At 46.2% G+C, this 20,866-nt stretch overlaps 1 protein-coding gene across 2 annotated transcripts in view; it reads right to left on the reverse strand.

Annotated features, from left to right (window-relative positions):
- The window catches only part of RNF17 (ring finger protein 17), a 3,936,714-nt gene that overhangs the window by 3,785,202 nt on the left and 130,646 nt on the right, over positions 1–20,866 (reverse strand). For both annotated transcript variants that reach the window (XM_044073290.1, XM_044073289.1), the window contains exon 2: positions 19,454–19,555. In XM_044073290.1, coding sequence (XP_043929225.1) covers positions 19,454–19,555 — 102 coding nt within the window. The remainder of the gene's footprint in view (positions 1–19,453; positions 19,556–20,866) is intronic.

The raw sequence follows: 20,866 nt of genomic DNA on the forward strand, positions 1-20,866 counted from the left end.
AGATTTTCTGAATTGTTTGGTTCTATCCAAATAGTACCTTAACTGACGATGAACATCTAGCCAATGCAATTTTTGTTCAGACCTGTTAGAATATTCTGGAAAAAACACAGGGAGGTCAATGCTTTGATTTAGGTTAGACGCCGAGGCTATCTTAGGTAAAAAGACGGGTTGGTTCAGAAGATACCCTGTCCTTATGGAACAACAGATAAGGAGGTCGACAGCTGAGTGCATGAAGTTCTGAAACTCTTCTAGCTGAAGTAATAGCTACCAGAAAGAGAGTTTTCCATGATAGCAATTTTAAAGAACAGGAGGCTGCAGGTTCGAAAGGGGAGAGAATCAAAGAACTGAGAACTAAATTTAGGTCCCAAGGAGGAGGAGGATTTCTTATCGGAGGTCTGAGTAGAAAAACTCCCTTCAAAAAGGCTTTGCAAAGCTTGAGGGACATGATAGCAGACTCTGAAATGCCCACATGAAAGTTAGAAATAGCTGCCAATTAAATTTTAAGAGTAGAAGGAGATGAACCTACATGGAAGAGTTCAGCTAGAAAATCAAGGACCATTTGGATGGAAGCAGTGAAAGGATCTATGTCCCTTCCTTGAGCCCAATAGGCGAAACGTTTCCACTTACTCAAATAAATCTTTCTAGTGGAAGATTTATGGGAAGCTATCAAAATATCTCGGACAGAGTGAGATATTTGAGGAAGCCTGGCTAAGGTTGGAATTGGAGGAACCAAGCAGTGAGGTTCAGAGAGGGAAGGGAGCGATGAAACTGACCCGACTGATGGATCAAAAGATCTGGAACTAGGTCCAGATGCCAAGGTCGCTCCAACAGAAATTGATGTAGAAAGGGGAACCAAACCTGTCGAGGCCAGTAAGGAGCAATGAGGATCAACGAGGCCTTCTGAGCGATAGCTTTCTGTATCACTTGAGAGATTAGTGGGAAGGAGGAAATGCATACAGAAGTCCCGGGCCAAACTTGGACTAGAGCGTCTCTGCTGGGCTGACCTGGTAGAGGGAATAGGGTGAAATAATCTCTGCACTTGCTGTTTTGGGGAGTAGCAAAAAGGTCGCAGCAAGGCTGACCCCACTTGAGAAAAATTTCTCTCACAACAGAGTCTTTCAGAGACCACTCGTGAGGCATGAGGATAGCTCTGCTCAACTTGTCCGCGATTTGATTGGACTTCCCGGGGATGTGCGTTGCTATCAGAAACCGCTGAGAAGAAATTGCCCATTGCCACAGTCTGAGTGCTTCTCGACACAGGGGGTAGGACCTGGTTCCGCCTTGTTTGTTGATATACCACACTACAGACATTGTCCGTCTGGATTGCTATTGTTCCCAAGGGAAGAGAGTCTTGAAGGGCTTGCAACGCTAAAAGCACTGCTCTCATCTCTAGAACATTTATGTGCAAGTGGCATTCGTGTGGTTGCCATGTGCCCTGGACAGTTCTGCCCTGATAATGCCCCCCCCACCCGATCAGGGAGGCGTCCGTTGTCAGAGTAGCAACCGGAGGGGAAGGGACAAAGGGTCTTCCCAATAAGAGCTGAGGGGAAGACATCCACCACAGAAGATGATTCCTGCATGTCTGCGTAATCATAATGGTGTGGGACATCGGAAGTTGCTGGTATGACCATTGCGTGAAGAGCATCCATTGAAGGATTCTCATGTGGAATCTGGTTAATGGAAGCAGAGGTATGGCAGCCGCCATAATCCCCAACACTTTCAGAACTAACCTGGCTTTGACTCTGTTGCTGCTGAAGAGAAGTGAGACCAGTTTGTGTATGTCTGCTATTCTCTGATGTGTTAGTCTCGCAGACATGTTGACTGTGTCTAGATTTGCGCCTATGAAGGTAATAGTACGACAAGGTGACAAAACAGACTTTTCGCAATTTATTGAAATGCCTAACTTTTGACAAATGCGAAAGGTGTAGTCCCTGGCCATTAGGAGAAGATGCTTGGTGGGAGCTGTGAGGAGCCAGTCGTCCAAATATGGAAACACCTGGAATCCTTGAGGCCTCAGGTGAGAAACTACCACTGCCATGCATTTGGTAAACACCGGGGCAGTGGTGAGACCAAAGGGCAGGGCCCTGAATTGAAAATGACTGGTTCCCAGCCTGAAGCGGAGGAATCTTCTGGAGCGTCTGTTCATTTTATGTGATAGTACGCATCCTGAAGGTCTATAGAGCACATCCAGTTTCCTTTCCCAAAAGGGAAGGATGGACTGCAGCGTGACCATCCGAAATCTTGTTTTCTTGACTGACTTGTTCAAGATACTGAGATCCAAAATTGGTCTCCAGTCCCCTGTTTTCTTTGGAACTAAAAAGAACCTGGAGTAGATTCCGGATCCTTGCTGGTCTGCTGGAACTGGCTGAATTGCTCTTTTTGCAAGCAGCTTTGAAATTTCCAAAGCTGCAAGATCCCTTTGAGCGGGTGGAACATCTGGAAGGGATTTTTTTGATCGGTTTGGAATGCGAACGAAGGGAATGGAATAGCCTTCGGAAATGATGGACTGTACCCATTTGTCTTGAGTCAGGGATAGCCAGGCTTCTGGGTACAGTGACAATCTTCCCCCGACTGCCTCCGAAGGTGGGCAGTCGGGCAACACCTCAGGGATGCTGAAAGGGCTTATCAGAGAAGACCTCCCGATTGCCCTGGTTCTGCGGACCCCCCCTGACTCTAGGGCGACATCTACCATTGTTGTTCCCCGCTCTGCCTCTGGCGGGGAACCGACTTTGTGCGTCAGGCGAAGTCCCTTGAGATTGTTTGCGGAACCACATTTTCCCACTTTTCTGGCCTTTGGGGTAAGGCCTAGAAGGAGTAGAAAAACGGACTCCGACGGCAGAAAGAGTCTTGCCATCTGTCTCACACCTAGTCAAGGTTTCTTTCACTTGAGGACCAGAGAGAGATGATCCATCAAACGGGGAATTAGTGAAAGACGTTTTAAAGGGGTCCGCAAAGTTGCATAGCCGCATCCAGGCATGCCTGCGTAAGGCCACACCTGTCCCTGGCCCTGCTCGCTCCATCAGCCGCATAAGAAAGGAGGCGCATGGAGGAGTTAGCTATGGAGTTCAGGGTAGCCAGCTGAGTGTTCATCTTGTCTTGAAAACCTGCAGCCGTAGGATCCTTCAACATGTCACTCGCTTCTTTGATCAAGTCTCTTTGAAGACGAGTAAAATGGCATAGGTAGTTCAGCGAACGCATAGCAAAGGTCGCCGACGAGAACATCCGCTTCCCGTACCTGTCCATAGACCTAGATTCTTTGTTAGGGGGATGAACAGGCACTGAAGGATCAGCTAGTTCCTTCTTGGTGGCAGCAGCTACCGCCATAGCATCCACAGAAACACCTTTTGTGAGAAATTGCTTGTCAGTTGGTGCTGTTATAAATTTGGAGGGTCTCCTGGGGGTAGGGTCCACTGAATCAGGAGCCGTCCAGGCCTTCTTTGCAACCACCTGCATGAGGGGATCAAAGGGGGGGTACACCCAGGAGGTGGAAGGGCTGGCCAATTTCCCCTCTGTTTCAGGATCTCTAGAATGTCTGCGAAAGAGACATCTTCAGAAGGGGAACGTGGGGAACCCTCGGAATCCTCTAAATCTGTGTCAGAGGTGACAGACTCAGGTGAGTCTATGTGCTTCCTCTTACACTTTCTCTTCCTAGGGGGCTCCCCTGCCAATTCAGGAGAGGCCTCGGAAGAGGATGAGATCCCCACAGGGGATTCTTGAGGAGCTTGCTCTCTGCGGTCTGGGATGAAGGAGTGAGACGACATAACCAAAGGCACCTTAGTGGGAGGGGCTGACGGAGCCGACTGTGGAGTCGAACAAGGTTCCAACACACTCCGCATGACCTCGAATGCACCCCTGTCAGGCAGAGCCAGAGGTCCCCGCTCCGAGAAGCTGAGAACCTCCCTCGGCACCGACAGAGATGGCTCAGAAACCGATGTTGGAGCCGAACTCACCAGCGCCGAAGCACCGAGAGGGAGAGGGGGGTCGGACAAGGGTCCGATGCCACTCACCCCCTCGGAGCCGACGAGGGAAGCCCGGCGCCGAGATTCCTCAAAAGAAGAAATCGGAGCCGACGACGGAGCCTAAGACAAATGTATCGGCTCCGACGCTACCACAGTCTCGGTCCAGAGACGCCCCGGCTCCGAGCTCAAAGGAGTCGGAGGAGGAATATTTATTGGAACAAGTTGAGGCATCGACTGATGAGTCAGACTCTGGAGCATTTGGGCCAGTGCCTCGGACTTCAAAAGTCTACTCACTACCCTCTGGAGGTCGTGATCCGAGAGCCTCGATGACCTGGAGGAGTGAGATCTATGGCTCCATTCAGACAGCAGGGGAGACGCTGGAGCCGAATGAATGGAGCCAAGGGACGGTGACCTCAATCTCTTTCTAGATGTCGGCTCAGATGGTCTGATCGGAGCCGACCCAGGAATCTCTAATGCCTCGGCTCCAGCCGGAGCCGAGGAAACCACGGATACTGCAGTCAAAGACTCATCGGCTCCAGCCGGAGCCGATGAAGCAGTAGGCTTCGAAGCCTTAGGCCTCGACTCTGAAGCTGGAGCCGAGGTCTTAGAAGCCTTAGAAGGTTTCCCCGATGACACAGAAAGGGAACCTTCAGGCTTAATTAAACCCCTTAAGATGAGTTTATTTTTTCTCTCCTGCAGGACTCTAGGGCTGAAGCCATGGCATACAGCACAAGAGTCCTGCAGGTGTAAAGGTCCCAGGCAATACACACAAGAAGTGTGACCGTCTGTCAGAGACATTTTCTGACAGCACGAGTCACACTTCTTGAAGCCTTAGACCTTTGTATCCTTGGACATATTCAAGGAACCGAAGTGTAATCACACACAGAAAACACACACACACAGATTACACTAATAGGGTTCAAAGGGAATTATTTAAACTAAAGGTAAGTTAAATAGAACTCCCTAATTAAACACATACACACCCTAAGGATAGGGAAGGAAGGGCCCGAAGGCCTTAGGGAAAGAACTATAAGTTCTTTAGAAAAAAAGGGGGCTGGATAAAAGGTAGAAGGGATAATAAGTCCACTACACTAAAGGGAAAGAAAATACACAGAGCTAGTCTAAGTCTAAAGAATTTAAACTAGTCTAACTTTCACTAACCTGGAGCCGGTAGAAAACACACCTCGATCGCTGTAGCGGCAAACGAGATCTGAGGTAACTCACGCCTAGCATTGTGGGATATAGGGGGAGCCTCGAGCCGGTGGAACCAACTCTCGAGCTTTTAGAGTGGCCGAGTCGGAGCCGAGGTCGGCTCCGAACCCATCCAGCAAGAATGAAGGCGAGATAGACAACTTAACATCACACAATTTAACTATATAAGATAGTTAAAGTTAGACAGGATTAATCTAATTAACTCCGCACAGTACACACAGCCCAAAAAGGCAACTAGTAACAAAACTATTTAGATATATAAAGTTAGAGAGGATTATAACAATCCAATATCAAAAAGCCCAAAAGGGCAACTCTATCTAACAACTGTAAGAAAAGGCCCAAGACCAGAAGGCCGAAGGCAATCTGACGCGTTTTACTGGGAAAAGTGGGAAAAACAGAAAACAACTGCTAACTAGATAATATTATATAGTTATAATAGTAAAGCATATAAAACTGAAATAGAAAACTTGCTGAAAGTTGAAAAATCCCACAATAGTCTCGAGCAACGCTGGAAACCAAGAGATCCGTGCCGCGGCAAACTAGATCTGGGGTAATTCCAGCAGTGTATTATGGGATAATGGGTTGGGTCTCAAGCTACTGGAAAACTTTGAGCTTGCTAGTCGGCCGTGTCGGAGCCGAGGATGGGCTCCGAAACCATCAGTGAAGAATTAACGGCGAGATTGAACAACTTCACATCTTGCGGTTCATTTTTGCAGAGGGTTCAAAGTGTGACTGTATCAGAGTCTGTAAAACTAAAGTAAGATCCCAAGGTGGCACAGGGTCCTTAATAGGTGGCTAAAGTAAAGAGGTACCCTTAAAAACATGCCTTACACACAGCTTAAATAATGCCAAAGGGAAAGCATCATCTCCAACGTGAAAATTTGAAATAGCAGCAAGCTGAGGTTATTAGTAGAGAAACTGGCCCCACCTTGAAAAAGAAATGTTAGAAATTCTAAAACAGCAGGGACTGGAGCAGTGAAAGGATCCGAATCGCTCCGCTGAGCCCATAAGGAAAATCTTTTCCATTTACTTTTATAAATCTTTCTTGTAGAGGGTTTCTGAGATGAAAACAAAAAATCTTTAAACAGAAGAGGAAAGCCTGGAATGTCTGGCCATTATTGAAATTGGTGAAACCATGTGGTCAATTTGAGGCCTGGTATGTCCAAATGATTCAGTTCTGATGAGTATGACAGGATATCTGGACTGTGGTCCAGTGTCCATGGAGGACATACTAGATGAGAGCCATAGGAAGGGAATCCAAACCTGACAAGACCAAAAAAGGGCAATGAGGATTACTTTGCTCTTCAATCTGAATGCTTTCTGAAGAAACGTGGGAATTGGGGATAGGAGAGGATAAGCATAAAGAAGCCTGGCGGGCCAAATGTGGACTAGAGCATCTCTCAGTGACAGTCAGTGAGAGGGGGACTAGGGCAAAGACCCTGCTGCACTTGTTGAGGGGAGAGTTGAACAGGTCACAGCACGGATGACCCCACTGGTGGAAGACCATGTTTGCTACTGACAGAGAAACCACTTGTGAAGCATCAGAATAGTTCTGCTGAGTCTGTCCGCAAGTACATTTGATTTACATAGAATGTGCATTTCTTAAAAGAAAGTGCTTGGAAGAGATCGTTCCTTGCCAAACTTTCACTGCTTCTCGGCAAAGAGAATAAGATCTAGTTCCCCCCATTTGTTGATGTACCAAACCACTGACATTTGTCTGTTTGAACAGCAGCCGTCCCCAGAGGAAGAGTTTTCTGGAAGGCCTGCAACAATAATAGGACCGCTCTCATCTCCAGGATATTTATATGCAATTAGGTCTCTACTGGGGTCCACGTGCCTTGAACAATCTGTGCCAAGTAATACCCCCCCCCCCACCTCCCAAACTGGGAGGTGTCCATGGTCAACATGGTGGTAGGTAGAGAAAGGATACAAGGATGACCCTGGCAAATCTCATTGGATTGGACTGAATCCACCATACTAATGAATCCTTGCACACCTTGGACAGTTTTAATGAAAATTATACAGGTTGGTGCAGAATGGACCACTGCACTTGTGAAGACCACTGAAAGATTCTCATGTGAAAACAAGCTGTTGACATTAATATGACTATAGTAGCTACTGATCCCAAAGCTCTTGAAATCATTTTGACTGGAGGGAAGTGATGAGATAGTACCTGACTGACACGTCATCTTAGAGTAAGAATTCTGCTCTGTGGTAAGAATACTTGAAGATTCACTGTGTCTAGAAGATAACTTATAAACTCCAAAACTTGCACTGGTTGAAGTTTGGATTTTGCAAAATTTAAGATGATACCAAGTGAGTCAATAGAAGAACAGTTTCTGGTCGTTATCAATAGCTGTCTGGTTGATGTGGTGCGAAGCCAGTTGTCTAAATAAGGAAACACTCTGAATCTATGCAGTCTTAGATGAGCTGCAACCATTGCCATATATATGGTGAGCACTCTGTAGGCTGTGGTGAGACCAAAGGGCAGAGCTCTGAACTGATGATGACCGTCTCTCAGCAGGAAGTGAAGGAATCTTCCGGATCATCTGTTCATTTTTATGTGACTGTACACATCCTTCAGATCTACAGAGCACATCAAGTCGCCTTTCTGGAGCAATGGTAAAATGGACAGAACTGTGACCATCCCGAAGTTGGACTTCTTTATGAATTTGTTTAGATAACCAAAATCCAGGATAGGCCACAAGTCCCTTTTCCTTAGCACTAAAAAGAACCTTGAGTAAAAGCCAGATCGCTCTCTTGTCTGGTTGGACCACTTGGAAGACTCTCTTGTCTAGCAGCTTTTGCATTTCCGGATCTGCTTGCTCCCGTTATTTGGGTGGAACAACTGGGAGATGACTTCTTATCCTTGGTGGATTTTGTAAAAAGATAATAAAATAACGTCTGGATATGACTCCTTGCACCCATGTGTCTTTTGTGACTGCTGCACAGGCATCCCTGACTTTCTTCACTGAACAGTCGAGCAACCTTTCAGGAATACTGGAAGGATCTGTCCAAGAAAGAGACTCAACCCTTGATTTTGCAGTACCGCTCTGCCATGTGGCTGGCATTTACCATTATAATTATTTCCTCCTCTGCGAGAAAAATCTTTGCATGAATCTAGAGAAAGCCCTTCAGATTTCTAAATCCACATTTTTTTTACCACCATGCTGATTTCTTGAGAAAGATCTCTACGGGGTAGAAAAGTGGATTCCTATAGCAGATAGGGTCTTTCCATCTTGTTCATTATGGGAAAGTGTCTAACGGTATACCCAAAAAGAGGAGCCATCAAAAGGAGCATTCATGAATGAAGCTTTAAAGGAATCCGCAACGTCACACAAGGGCATCCAGGCATTCCTCCTAATGGATATGCCTGTACCCATGGCCCATGTGGAATCTCCAGCCGAGTGAGAGGACAATGACCTCTTTTTCTGGATGAAGGACATTGACTATTTCATTAAGAACAGACACACCATCAACATAAAATAGGGTCATAGCTTTCTAATTGATCAACTTGTCTCTCTATAGTCTCTTTTAATAAAAATGTGTGCTTCTTTTGATTTACAAAATCTTTGAAAATGATTCCACTTTTTTTTATCTGTGGCATTGCTGACCAAAAGCTAAGCACTTTTCTCTTTTAGACACAGGATTACCACCACAATTACAAAAGTTGACTATGAGGCTAGGTGAGGGTACATGCTCTGAGTTTGCTGACTCACCCTTCTGCTGCACTGAGACAGTGCGCACTCTGGAATTTGCTAGAAAGCTTTGGGGTTTACCAGTGACTGCTGCAGGGCTCACAGTTGTTGCCATGTGTTGGGCCTGTTTCTTTTGACCACGTGCTGCAGTCTATAAACATTGGCCTTAGAAGATACTGGAAGCATGCATTTCTCATTTGTAAGCAAATATGTGTGCTTCTCTGTAAGCTCATATATCTGACAAATCTCAATGGCTTTGTTCAAAGTTAAATCACTGTCAGGAAGCAAAATCTTTCTCACATCATCATTTTTCATACCATACACACGTCTTTTATCAACTCATCCCTTAAATCCCCAAATCTGCACGTTTTAGTTTTATTTCTCAAGCCAGTTATATATGCTGCAAAAGTTTCACCAGGCTTTTGATCCTTTGTGTAAAATAAGTGCCTTTTCATTATAATATTCACTTGGGGATTTCAAATTTCTCTAAATTTACGTTTTAAGCACTCGAGGTCTTCCCTTGACTCAGCCAGTACCACTATATGACTGCTTTCTCGATCTTCTGCAAATACAGCAGGTGCTTACACAAATGACTGCTCTCTTTCTATAACTTCTGAAACAGTTAAATTAAGCAGAATAAATGCCTTTGTACGGTCATGTTTATCAAAGAATGCTGCTTGTATGCAAATATTGTACTCTTGCTCAGTCTCCAATTCTCTGCAATATTATCAAATACAAATACAAGTGGACCAGGTTTTTTACATACTTCTGCCATGCCAAAATTATGCCCAAACACTGAAAATATGGCATTTGTAATACTATACAAACACGTACACATGGCCAGCACTTGTAATAACATTTAAATGTACAATAAACACTTTAAAATACTGTACTTTGTGAAATATGCTTTGAAATGGCTGTACTTTTCAAAATAACTGCACTGTAATACTACACAAACTTGAGAACACTTCATACACCTCGGATATCTTGAATAACTTTATTAATCCGAAAAAGTAGCTATCTGCAAAAAAATGCAGTTTTCCATATTTTATACGATTCGGACATTGTTTCAAACATTTCTCAGTTTCGGACATTTTGTTTAACCAGAAATTCGTTTTGCGTGTTCCGAGAGCTTCGTTTTACATTTTCTGAATAAGAAATCAATTAAGCAAGTTTTGATACCTGAAATTGGTTTCGGACCGGTTTTGCGAGTTACACGTGCAATAGGGATAGTTCACTTCTCTATATTCCTCCAACATTAACCGAATGCCTCTTGGTTTTGATTCTGGATCCCATTCTGACACCATATTACCATATTGCTCGTCTTGGTTTACAAATGAAGACGAACAGGCGGGGTAATTTGTTTATATGCTTTATTGTATAGAAACATCAGGAGGAGTAGCAGCAGTACAAAATATAAACAAAATGACTGAACAACTACACAGGCATACATGCTTACATCTCAACAGCGTACTACAAAATGGCAGTCAGGCTCGCACATGTTCAGTATTTATACACATGTAAGCACATGGAAAGCTTCTTAAAGGTGCACATACATACTGATTTACAGCTACCAACTATGGTAGCTAGAGAATACCTCAAAAGGAGGAAGAAACAACTACCAACTATGGTAATATAAAGATTACTTTACAATAGAAAAAGATCGGAAGGAGCATAAGGGAGATAGTACCCACTATAAAACAGAAAAAAGGTAACTGAAAATTCAAAGTTTTAAAAATACACTCACGAAAAAACAACCACACTAGACCTCAAGAAGCCGCAATCTTGTCTGATCCTGAAGACTGGCAAACAAGATCTGAAGTAATACAGTGATCAGGAGCATTATGGGTAAAGCAGGAGCTCAAGAGTCAGATCCCAGAATCTAAAGAAAGTGTCAGAGTCAGATATGAGGGTCGGATCCGAACCCATTCATTTAGGAACAAATGAAAATGACAACATCGGATCATATATTAATCAGCAATCTCTTATCAGAAACATCCTTAAAACATATGGGTAAAAAAGCAAGAAAATGTAAATAGATATTATGTAAAATGTACATATATATATATATATATATATATATATATCTACAAATAGCAAAAGAATTACAAAATGTAAAGTGTTTTCACTTCAAATACTGTCTACTGAAATTGAATGAACAGGAAAAAAAAGTTAAGTACTCACCATAACGTTCCATGTTGGTAGTCCATCTCACCCTTCATTTTTCCATATGGGTTCGGAGCTGATCTTCGGCTCAAAGACTTCTGGTTGGCTCGTGGCTAAGCAGGTAAAAAGAAGTTATGTACTCACCATAACATTCCATCTGAGTAGATACTTCATTTGCAACCTGTGGGTAGTCGGATCCGACCTCGGATCCGAACAGGCAGCTTTCCAAGCTTCAAGATCCGAGCTCCTAGCTCCCCCCCCTACCCATAATCCCTTACTACCAACCACATTACCTCAGATCGGTTATTTTGCCCTAAAAGCTAAAGACGGAGAAGAAATTCTCCAAAGGACAACAGATTACCGAGGTTCGGGGGATGGCAGGGGGGGTCGGTTGCAGACAAATGAAATATCTATTCAGATGGAACGTTATGGTGAGTACATAACTTCTTTATCTGAAGTAGTTACTTCATTTGATCTGCAACCTGTGGGACAGAGTCCCCAGCTTACCTAAAGGCCCTGGGTGGTCCCTACGGAAGGATATTCCAAAGCACCGCGGAGCCAAAGGAAGCCCTACTTCTGGAGATCATGTCCAGCTTGTAATGAGAAATGAACGTGTGGGAAGAAGACCAGGTAGCTGCTGAACAAATATCATCTACTGGAACTCTAGACCAAAAAGCTGTTGAGGTAGCCACAGATCTAGTAGAATGCGCCCGAACGGTAATCGGAGCTGGCTTCCCAGCTGAAATGTATGCTTGTCTAATACATTGAGAGATCCAATTTGCCACTGTCACCTTAGAAATCGGTTTGCCCATAGCTGACTTAGCATAAGAAACAAACAACTGGTCTGACTTGCGAAAATCTTTAGTCCTATGCAAGTAAAAACGTAGTTGTCGGTGCACATCCAATTTGTGCAGTATGTATTCACCTTTGTTTTGGAAACTCGGGAAGAAAACAGGGAGATTAATAGACTGATTAATATTAGTCTCTGTGGCTACCTTAGGTAGAAAAGAAGGATTAGTCCTGAGGGCCACCCTATCTTTGTGAAAAATAAGGTATGGATACTTAACGCACAAAGCTTGCAACTCTGATACCCGCTTGGCTGAGGTAATAGCAACCAAGAAGGCCGTTTTCAAAGATAAGAATTTTAAAGGCACTGAGGCCGCCGGTTCGAAAGGTGGTCCTGTTAATGTTTGTAAGACCAAGGTAAGATCCCATGGAGGAATAGCCGGCTTAATGGGAGGCTTTAAGAGAAACACGCCTTTTAAGAAGGTTTTGCATATCTTTGCTGATGCCAAAGAATTTATGCCATCCCCCACATGATAATGAGAGATGGCTGCTAGTTGGACTTTAATGGTGGACACACTAGCTCCCTGCCTAAAAAGGAGGGATAGGAAGTCCAGGATAGTGGGAATAGGAACCGTAAAGGGATCTAAGTCCTTATTCTTTGCCCAGATGGAAAAGTGCTTCCATTTACTGTTGTAGAGCTTTCTGGTGGATGGCTTATGAGCTGCCACCAGAATGGCCTTAACCGGGGACAAGATACCGGGAGTCCTTGCCATTAACGGAACTGGATCAAACAGGCCGTGAGCTTGAGGTTGACCAGGTTCGGAGTGTGGCATCTAGTCGGATGTGAGATTAGGTCTGGTCTGGGATCCAGAATCCATGGGGGGGGCCACACTGTGAGACTGCAGAAAGAGGAACCAGACTTGTCGAGGCCAGAATGGGGCAACGAGAATCACTTTGCTCCCCAACCGACAGGCTTTCTGGAAGAATTTAGTCATCAGTGGAAGGAGAGGATACGCATAAAGGAGACCGGGCGGCCAAGCATGAACCAGAGCGTCCCTGGGCGATTCCCCTCTGGGGGGAACTATCACGAAGTAATCGCTGCATTTTGAGTTTAGGGGAGAGGCAAAAAGATCGCAGCGAGGTTGACCCCATTTGAGGAATATCTGCTTCGCGACAGAGGGATTCAGAGACCACTCGTAAGGGCTGAGAAACACCCGACTTAAGCTGTCTGCTAACATGTTGGACCGCCCCGGAATGTGCGTTGCTATCAGAAAGCGGTTGGTGGAAATAGCCCATTCCCACACTCTCATGGCTTCTCGACACAGGGGGTAAGACCTGGTCCCTTCCTGTTTGTTTATATACCAGACAACGGACATGTTGTCCGTCTGGATTGCAATAGTCCCCAGAGGTAGAAGGTGATGGAGAGCCTGCAACGCCAACAGCACTGCCCTCATCTCTAGGACGTTGATATGCAATGCAGTCTCTAGAGAAGTCCACGTGCCTTGGACGGACTTGCCTGCGCAATGCCCGCCCCACCCGAGGTAGGAAGCGTCCGTGGTCAACGTGACTTTGACTGGGGGAATCACAAAGGGTCTCCCTTCTTTGAGTTCTCGAGCCTGTAACCACCAAAGTAGGGAGCCCCTGCATGCCCTGCTCAGAGGGATCGGCATGTCCAAGGGATGGACCGATAGTGACCAATGGACCTGGAGAGTCCATTGTAACACTCGTATTCGCAGACGGGCATGGAGATAGAGGCCGATCGCTGCCGACATAGACCCTAACGCCCTCAGGACTAATTCTGCTGGAGGAGCGCGGCTCCGAAGAATGTCCAAGACTTGGCGAGACAAACTGTTCAGTATGACCGATGTCAGAACCACTCTGGAGATTCGAGTATCCAACCTGGCCCCTATGAATTCTAGGACTTGAGTGGGGCACAGGCAGGATTTCTTTAGATTCACTGAAATGCCCAAATGACCAAACAGAGATAGGGCGTAATCTCCCGCTGTAACCAGAAGATGCTTGTTGGGGGCGGTGAGGAGCCAGTCGTCCAGGTAAGGGAATACATGAATGCCGTGGAGTCTCAGGTGGGCTGCAACCACTGCCATGACTTTGGTAAACACTCTGGGGGGCTGAGGTTAGGCCAAATGGAAGAACCCTGAACTGATAATGACTGGCTCCTAGCCGGAAGCGGAGGAACCTCCTGGATAGTCTGTCCATTAGTATATGGTAGTACGCATCTTTGAGGTCCAACGAGCACATCCAGTCGTTCTCCTGCAGAAGGGGGAGAATAGATTGGAGGGTGACCATCCGGAACTTTTCCTTGGGTATGAACAGGTTCAGGGAGTTGAGGTCTAGGATGGGTCTGAGGTCCCCCGTTTTCTTTGGCACCAAGAAGAACCTGGAGTAATAACCCAATCCGGATTGATCTGGGGGGACGGGTTGGATGGCTCTTTTTCTTAGCAACTCTGAAATTTCTTGAGTTGCAGACTCCCTTTGATGGGGTGGAACATCGGGGAAATGTTTGGGTTTGGGAGGGGGGTTGGAGAATGGTATCGTGTAACCTCTGGATATTATCCGGAGCACCCATCGATCGTTTGTAATGGACTCCCAATTTGACAGGCGCTCCGATAATCGACCCCCGACTGCCTCCAGAGAGGGAAAGTCGGGCAAGCCCTCAGGGCTGTTGCGCGGGTCCCTACGAGAAAGGTTCTCTAGACCCAAAGTTACGCGGGCCCCTCTGCCTCTGGGCCGGCGTCCACCTTGTCCTCCTCTGCCTCTAGAGGACAAGTTGTCCGCAGCTGGACGGGAATGCTGAGATTTACGGAACCACAGCTTCTTTTGCCCCCTCCGATTCCTGGAGAAGGATCTTTGGGGGTTAGAGAAGCGGACTCAGACGGCCGACAGCGTCTTCCCATCTTTTTCGCTTTGGACAAGCGTGTCGCGAACTGATGAGCCAAATAAGGCTGCACCATCGTAAGGGGCGTTCGCGAAGGACGCCTTGAAGGGATCCGTGAAGTCGCAAAGGCGGAGCCAGCAGTGCCGTCGCAAGACAACTCCCGCTCCGCTAGCTCTAGCGGCTCCTTCCGTGGCATGGGAAAGAAGCCGCATAGATGTATTTGATATAGACTTTAGAGTGGCCATTCGAGTCTCAAAAACCTTTTTGTCTGGGACCGAGATGGACTCCGGAGGGGCTGCAGCGTATTCTCTAAGTCACACTGTAGCCTGATGGTGTGTGCCATGTAGTTCAGCGACCTTATGGCAAAGGTCGCTGAAGCAAACATCCACTTCCCAATACGGTCCAAAGCCCGGGACTCCTTGTCCGGCGGATGGACCGAAGAACTTTCTTGGGCAAGTTCTTTCTTAGTGGCCGCCGCCACCAACATAGCATCAACCGGCGCGCCTTTGGACCAAGAAGGCCTATCAGAAGGAGGGCTGAGGACCTTATCTGGGCGTCTAGGGATAAACTCCACGGTGTCGGGCTCCTTCCAAGCCCTGGTTGTAGTTAAGTCCACCAAGGGGTCGGCTGGGGGGGACACCCAGGAGGTAGATGGGCCTGCCTCAAAGGCCTCCAGAAATACGGACTCGTCCAGGGAGGGCTTTTGAGCAGACCACCGCCCTCTTATATGCAACATTTCCATGATGTCTTCAAATGAGACATCTTCAGGGGGTGACCTTGGGGAACCCTCCGTATCATCCAAATCCATATCCGTGGTAATGGACTCGGGGGAGTCCAGGTGCCTCCTTTTGCACTGGTGCTTCCGAGGCACCTTTTCGGCGGGGCTGTCCGAAGAGGGCTCGTCCACCGGGTGGTGTTCCTCCCTAGGAACTAACTGGAGGCTTTGGGCAGGCTGTCCAGATGGACGTATGATCGAAGACCGACCCTGATACAGTGGGGGCACGGGTGGATCCGAAGGCCCGGTCAGGGACCTGGATGACCTCGACAGTACCCTCTCCACCACCTCAAAAGCCGAGGGAGATTCACTGTCATCAGCCTGAGAAAGCAACCTCCTCGGCTCCGAGGATAGGATCGGGGTCGGAGCCGAAGAAATCGGACCCGAGGTAGTGGTGTGCTCTGCTCCAATCGGCGCCGAAGACAACCACCCCCTCGGATCCGATGCTCAACCCTCGGCCCCGAGAGCTTGGATCCGACAAGCTCGAAGGTATAGTCGGCATCGAAGACACTATCCCTGTCGGCGCCGACATATCCCCGGATCCGAAAGGGCCTGGATCCGACAACTCCGAGACCCGATAACGGGTCTGAGAAGGAGCGATCGGGGCAAAAATGGGGGCTGCACTCCCTCCCAAGGGGGGGGAAGGCAAGAGCATCCCCATCTGCATCTGGGTCTGTAAAAATCTTCACATCATCCGATCCATGTCCGCTTCGGAGATGCTTCTAGTAGACCGCGAGGAGGTAGTCGAGGCAGGCCGGGAGGGCCACCTCGAAGACCTCGAGGGAGACCTATCCTCCTCCTCCGGCTCCGGAGAAAAGGAAGGTGAACGGAGCCGTGAGGACAAGGATCCGGAGACCCTCTCAGGGGACTTCAAAATCTTTTCAGGCGGAGCCGAAGGATGAGACTCGGCCCGTCTCTTTGAAGTATAGCCCTCTCTCTGTTTTTTCTTCTCCTTGTGGTAAGAAGAACCAGACTCCACAGAGCTAGTACCCGATAAGGGAGGTTGAGTCCCGGGTACAGCTACGGGAGTAGCCGGCGCCGAAGCTACAGGAGTAGCTTGAACCAGGCTGGGAGAGGAAGAAGAAGCCGATTCCTGAGGGAGTTTTCCCGCCAGGATCAGCTTGTTCTTCCTGTCCCCAAGTGCCCGAGGGTTGAAGGCCGCACAAATTTGGCAGGCCTCCGACAAATGTGCTGCCCCCAGACATAAAACGCACTGAGTGTGGCCATCAGCTGGGGAAAGCTTATGGCCACACTCAGTACATTTTGAAAATATAGCCTTAGACTCAGCCATAAATTCTCTCACACACACACCCAAACACTAAGGGGGGGGGAGGGGGAGAGACAAATTTAAACTAAGGAAAAAAGTTTTTTTTTTTTTTTTTTTTTTTAAAGTGGGTTTGAAGGATTCGACAGTAAAACACACACACAATTTAAAACTAGAAATAGCTATAGAAAAAGGAACAATCTCACCAGGCCAGGAGCTCTTCACCAAGAAGCAACTGTCTTTAGCCGCGGCAAAAAACGATCTGAGGTAATGTGGTTGGTAGTAAGGGATTGGGTAGGGGGTAGGAGCTAGGAGCTCGGATCTTGTAGCTTGGAAAGCTGCCGGTTCGGATCCGAGGTCGGATCCGACTACCCACAGGTTGCAGATCAAATGAAGTAACTACTTCAGATGCCTTCTTCATCAGTTGGAAGGCTTGTCCACCCGAAGAGGAATACATCTCAAGGACAGGGGGCCACCCCCTCCCCTAACTGGCTCAGCCTGCTGACCCAGAGTCCCTGGATGGCTGTGGAGCAGCAAACTATGCGTGTCACAACTGACATCCTGGGTCGTAGCAAAACTTTCCTACCCCGAAGGCAACTGCGGTTCTTTAGTGAGATCCGCAGACGGGGAAGACTGTGCTATATCCATGGACTTCAAAGGCAACGAAGGAGGAGAATAAGAAGGGGTCTTTGGAGATGGGTGATCCCCTCCCAAGGAAGGATAGTTCCTGAGGGGTGGTATACCTCTGGCCAAGAGTACCTGGTCCACAAGACGCAACACATCATGTTCGGAAAGGCTTCTAGTGGACCTCACAGAGATTGAGGGAGAAATAGGCCTGTCCACAGAAGAGGCAGACTCGGTGCCTCTCTCATCTGACCGCACCGAGGACAACGGTGGTGGTAGAGACTGAACTACTGCTGTCTGCACCGAAGAGTTCATCGGTACCGAGGTCATGGTCTGCACAGACAGAGGGATCGGTGCCGAAGTGGTTGTCAGTGCCGTAGCTGGAACCGACAAAAGTGGAGTCAACAATAAAGGTGTCGGTTCTGAGGAAGATCTCAGAGCCAACAAGGTCAAGGTCTGCGCCGACTGAACGGTCGATGCCGATACACTGGTAATGGTCTGAACAGAGGAGCCCCTCGGTGCCGATATATAAAAGGCTGCAGGAGAAGACGGAGCCGAAATCAGTAATGGAGCCGAAGGTCTAGGCACCGAAAGCACTGGAGCAGACCGAGAGCTCCGGAGCTGAAACTTTAGCCTTTTTAGGTTTTGGTTGGCAGGAGTCCCCAGCCAGGGAGGAAGGCAAAGACTTAGCCTTAGTAGGAACATCCATCGTTTTCTTATGGGCTCTAGGAGGGATTGAGATCTCCGACCCAGAAATAGCATCTGAAAAGGGAGATTTTAGAAGTCCCTTCAGTATCAGCTTGTTCTTCCTTTCCAACAAGGTTCTATTAGAAAAGTTCTTACAAATAGTACAGGGTGGGTCAACAGACAAATGGGAATCTCCCAAACAATAAACACACAGAGTGTGCATCAGAAGTAGGCAGTTTTGTGTCCACAATCAGAACACCGCTTAAACCCTTGACTACCTTTCTTATCTGCCATGACAGAAATTTAATTAATAGAAAAGGTACCAACAATGGTACAAGAGAGTACCCGATGGTATGAGAGAAAAAGGGAAAAAGGATTACCAACGATGGTAGAGAGAGAATACCTTGCGGTAAAAGTCAAAGAAAAAGCAGAAAAACCTAAAGAAATTATGAACGATAGATACGATAGGGTAAGAGACAATAAAATATGAACTTTTCTGACAGAAAAGTAATCTGTAAAGCTATTAAACAACAAGTGACTATACTTAGCTCAAGAGAAGTAGCTTGACAAGACCGAATGGCAATGCGGCAAATGAAATCTGAGTTAACAGGGAGAGGGGGATTGTGGGTAAAAGTTTAGCTCGAGAGTTTGAAGCTGATGCGAGCTTGGAAAATGCCTGGCTCAGTTCCGAGCTCGGAACAGATATCCATGCATTAGGAATGAACGAGGATCAACAATATCAGATATGGTATTCTAATTTAAAAAAATAACACTTTGGGCTTCTAGTTTTCTTTCATTCTTCTAAGGTTTCAAAGCAACATTTTAATTAGTCCTGGTAATATGTTAAACTAATGCACTTTACTGTCCACTGGGAATGGAAAGTAGGTTCTTCTTCTTTTAAGATGCTTAATGTTTACACAATAAAACAAGTACAAGTTACCTTGGCATCTGTGGTTTGGCCACTGCTGCAGATGCTTAACTATCTCATCAACTCAGTGGAAAGGAATTAGAGACAGAATAATACACACACTGGTCAGTTAATTTTTTTTAACAACTTGGGGGATGAAGGCTCTAAATCTCTTAGGAGTCCACAAAAAGAAGCATCTCCAAGGTTTAACGTTCTACAAAACGCACAGCCTCTGGCAAAATGATAGACAATAAGGAATTCACACCTCCAAAGTCAGTATCCACACACAGAGGTAAGCGTAACCTAGTCTGAATATGTCATGAAGTCCAAACACAGAGGAATAAAATGGGATTGCTAAAATAAAGGTAAAACAAATAATCTCCAAGTAATATCAGTGATAAAGCCTCTAATATTAATCTGCATCAGCTTTCTATTTCACACAAACAATCTGAACTCCAATGACTTCTCTTTCTACTCACCTGTCTTTTCTCCAAATGGCAAAAAATGTTCCATTTTCTTTGTACAATACTTCTTCTGTTTTTTTCCCAACAGTTTAGGAGCCTTTTCAGAAACACTGTCACCTGCACCTCCAAAAGACAGATAGATGGATAATGAGATTCAGAACATATATGCCCTTTTCTACACCACGAGGCATCAAACAGCAAGAGAAAAGCACAGTTTTGCTACTATACTAATCATAAAGGAAAGTTATGTTCTTACCATAAAAACAGATATGACGGACTGTAGTTTATCTTCCTCTACTAGTATGACTCGAGACTGAAAGGACTCTGGCAGCTTGACACCTAAAAACTTCCCAAGCTTTAAACTCCACCCCTTTCCCTAAATTTTGTGTGAAGGATCTCTACCTAGATCTTGCTTAACCTGCGAGGAAGAAATGCCACAAATTTAGGGAAATTACAAGTTAATCCATGGAAAATAGCACCTTGGCAATTTCTCATGCTCACAAAGCATTTACTACCTTCAAAAGGATAATAACAGTTAGTCCTGGAATGATCTTATGGAAGCCAAGCCTCTCATCAAGGTTTACAATAATGTAAAGGAAGAGAGAATAGTATTATTCTTTGCATTTTAATTTATTTGCTTACTTAGTCTTTGCTGACTGGCTTAGTCCTTGTAGGCCAGCATCCTTTTCAGGGGAGACCCGATGTGGTATTCATACTAAGGGAAATTTCACCAAGACACCAAGGAACCCCCCCCTACTCAATGGAGCTGCCAGGTGGCACCAGATGGCTGCCACCACATTTCCGGAAATCTAAGATGAAAGAGTGAGGTCAACAGTGAAAAAGAAGCAGAAGCAAAGTTTTTGATAGGATACAAATTGAGGAAATGGGTGTTAAGGAGCTTAAAGTCAGCGGCTTGGAAATGTCAATGTTAGTGAAGTTGATTAAACAGGAAGAACCGAAAGATGTTAATGAAGCAAAATGGAGTGATACTGTACAGTTCATTTTACAGGAAGATGCAACAGAAGAGTAAGAGACTGAAGCAGCAGTTGAAGTAGATAACTCGGAAATATTCCTGACAAGTAGAATAGCTGTTTTTTATGTTCTCTACAACAAGGTAAATTCCAGAAAGAAAAGAGAAGGGCATATATGGAAGGAGCAAGGCAAGGAAAACAAGTAAAAATTACAGAGGAGATGGCAAAAGTTTGCAGAGATTCAGCGGCCAAAGCAAAGCCGCCTGGTGGTAAGAATAAAAAGCAAAAATATAGACACTGATAACAGATATGGCATTATCAGCTGAATTATATTACATACTCTGGAACAAACTACCTATCTATATAAAACAAAGCTCCTCATTAGCACGCTAAGAAAAATCTTGATGACTGGATGGGAGATAGGAAATTCACCCCGAGGATCACTTCTGTGGCTCTG

The sequence above is a fragment of the Protopterus annectens genome, chromosome 5.part1 (genome assembly GCF_019279795.1).
Source record: "Protopterus annectens isolate FY-2018-M chromosome 5.part1, PAN1.0, whole genome shotgun sequence".
Lineage (NCBI taxonomy): Eukaryota > Metazoa > Chordata > Ceratodontiformes > Protopteridae > Protopterus > Protopterus annectens.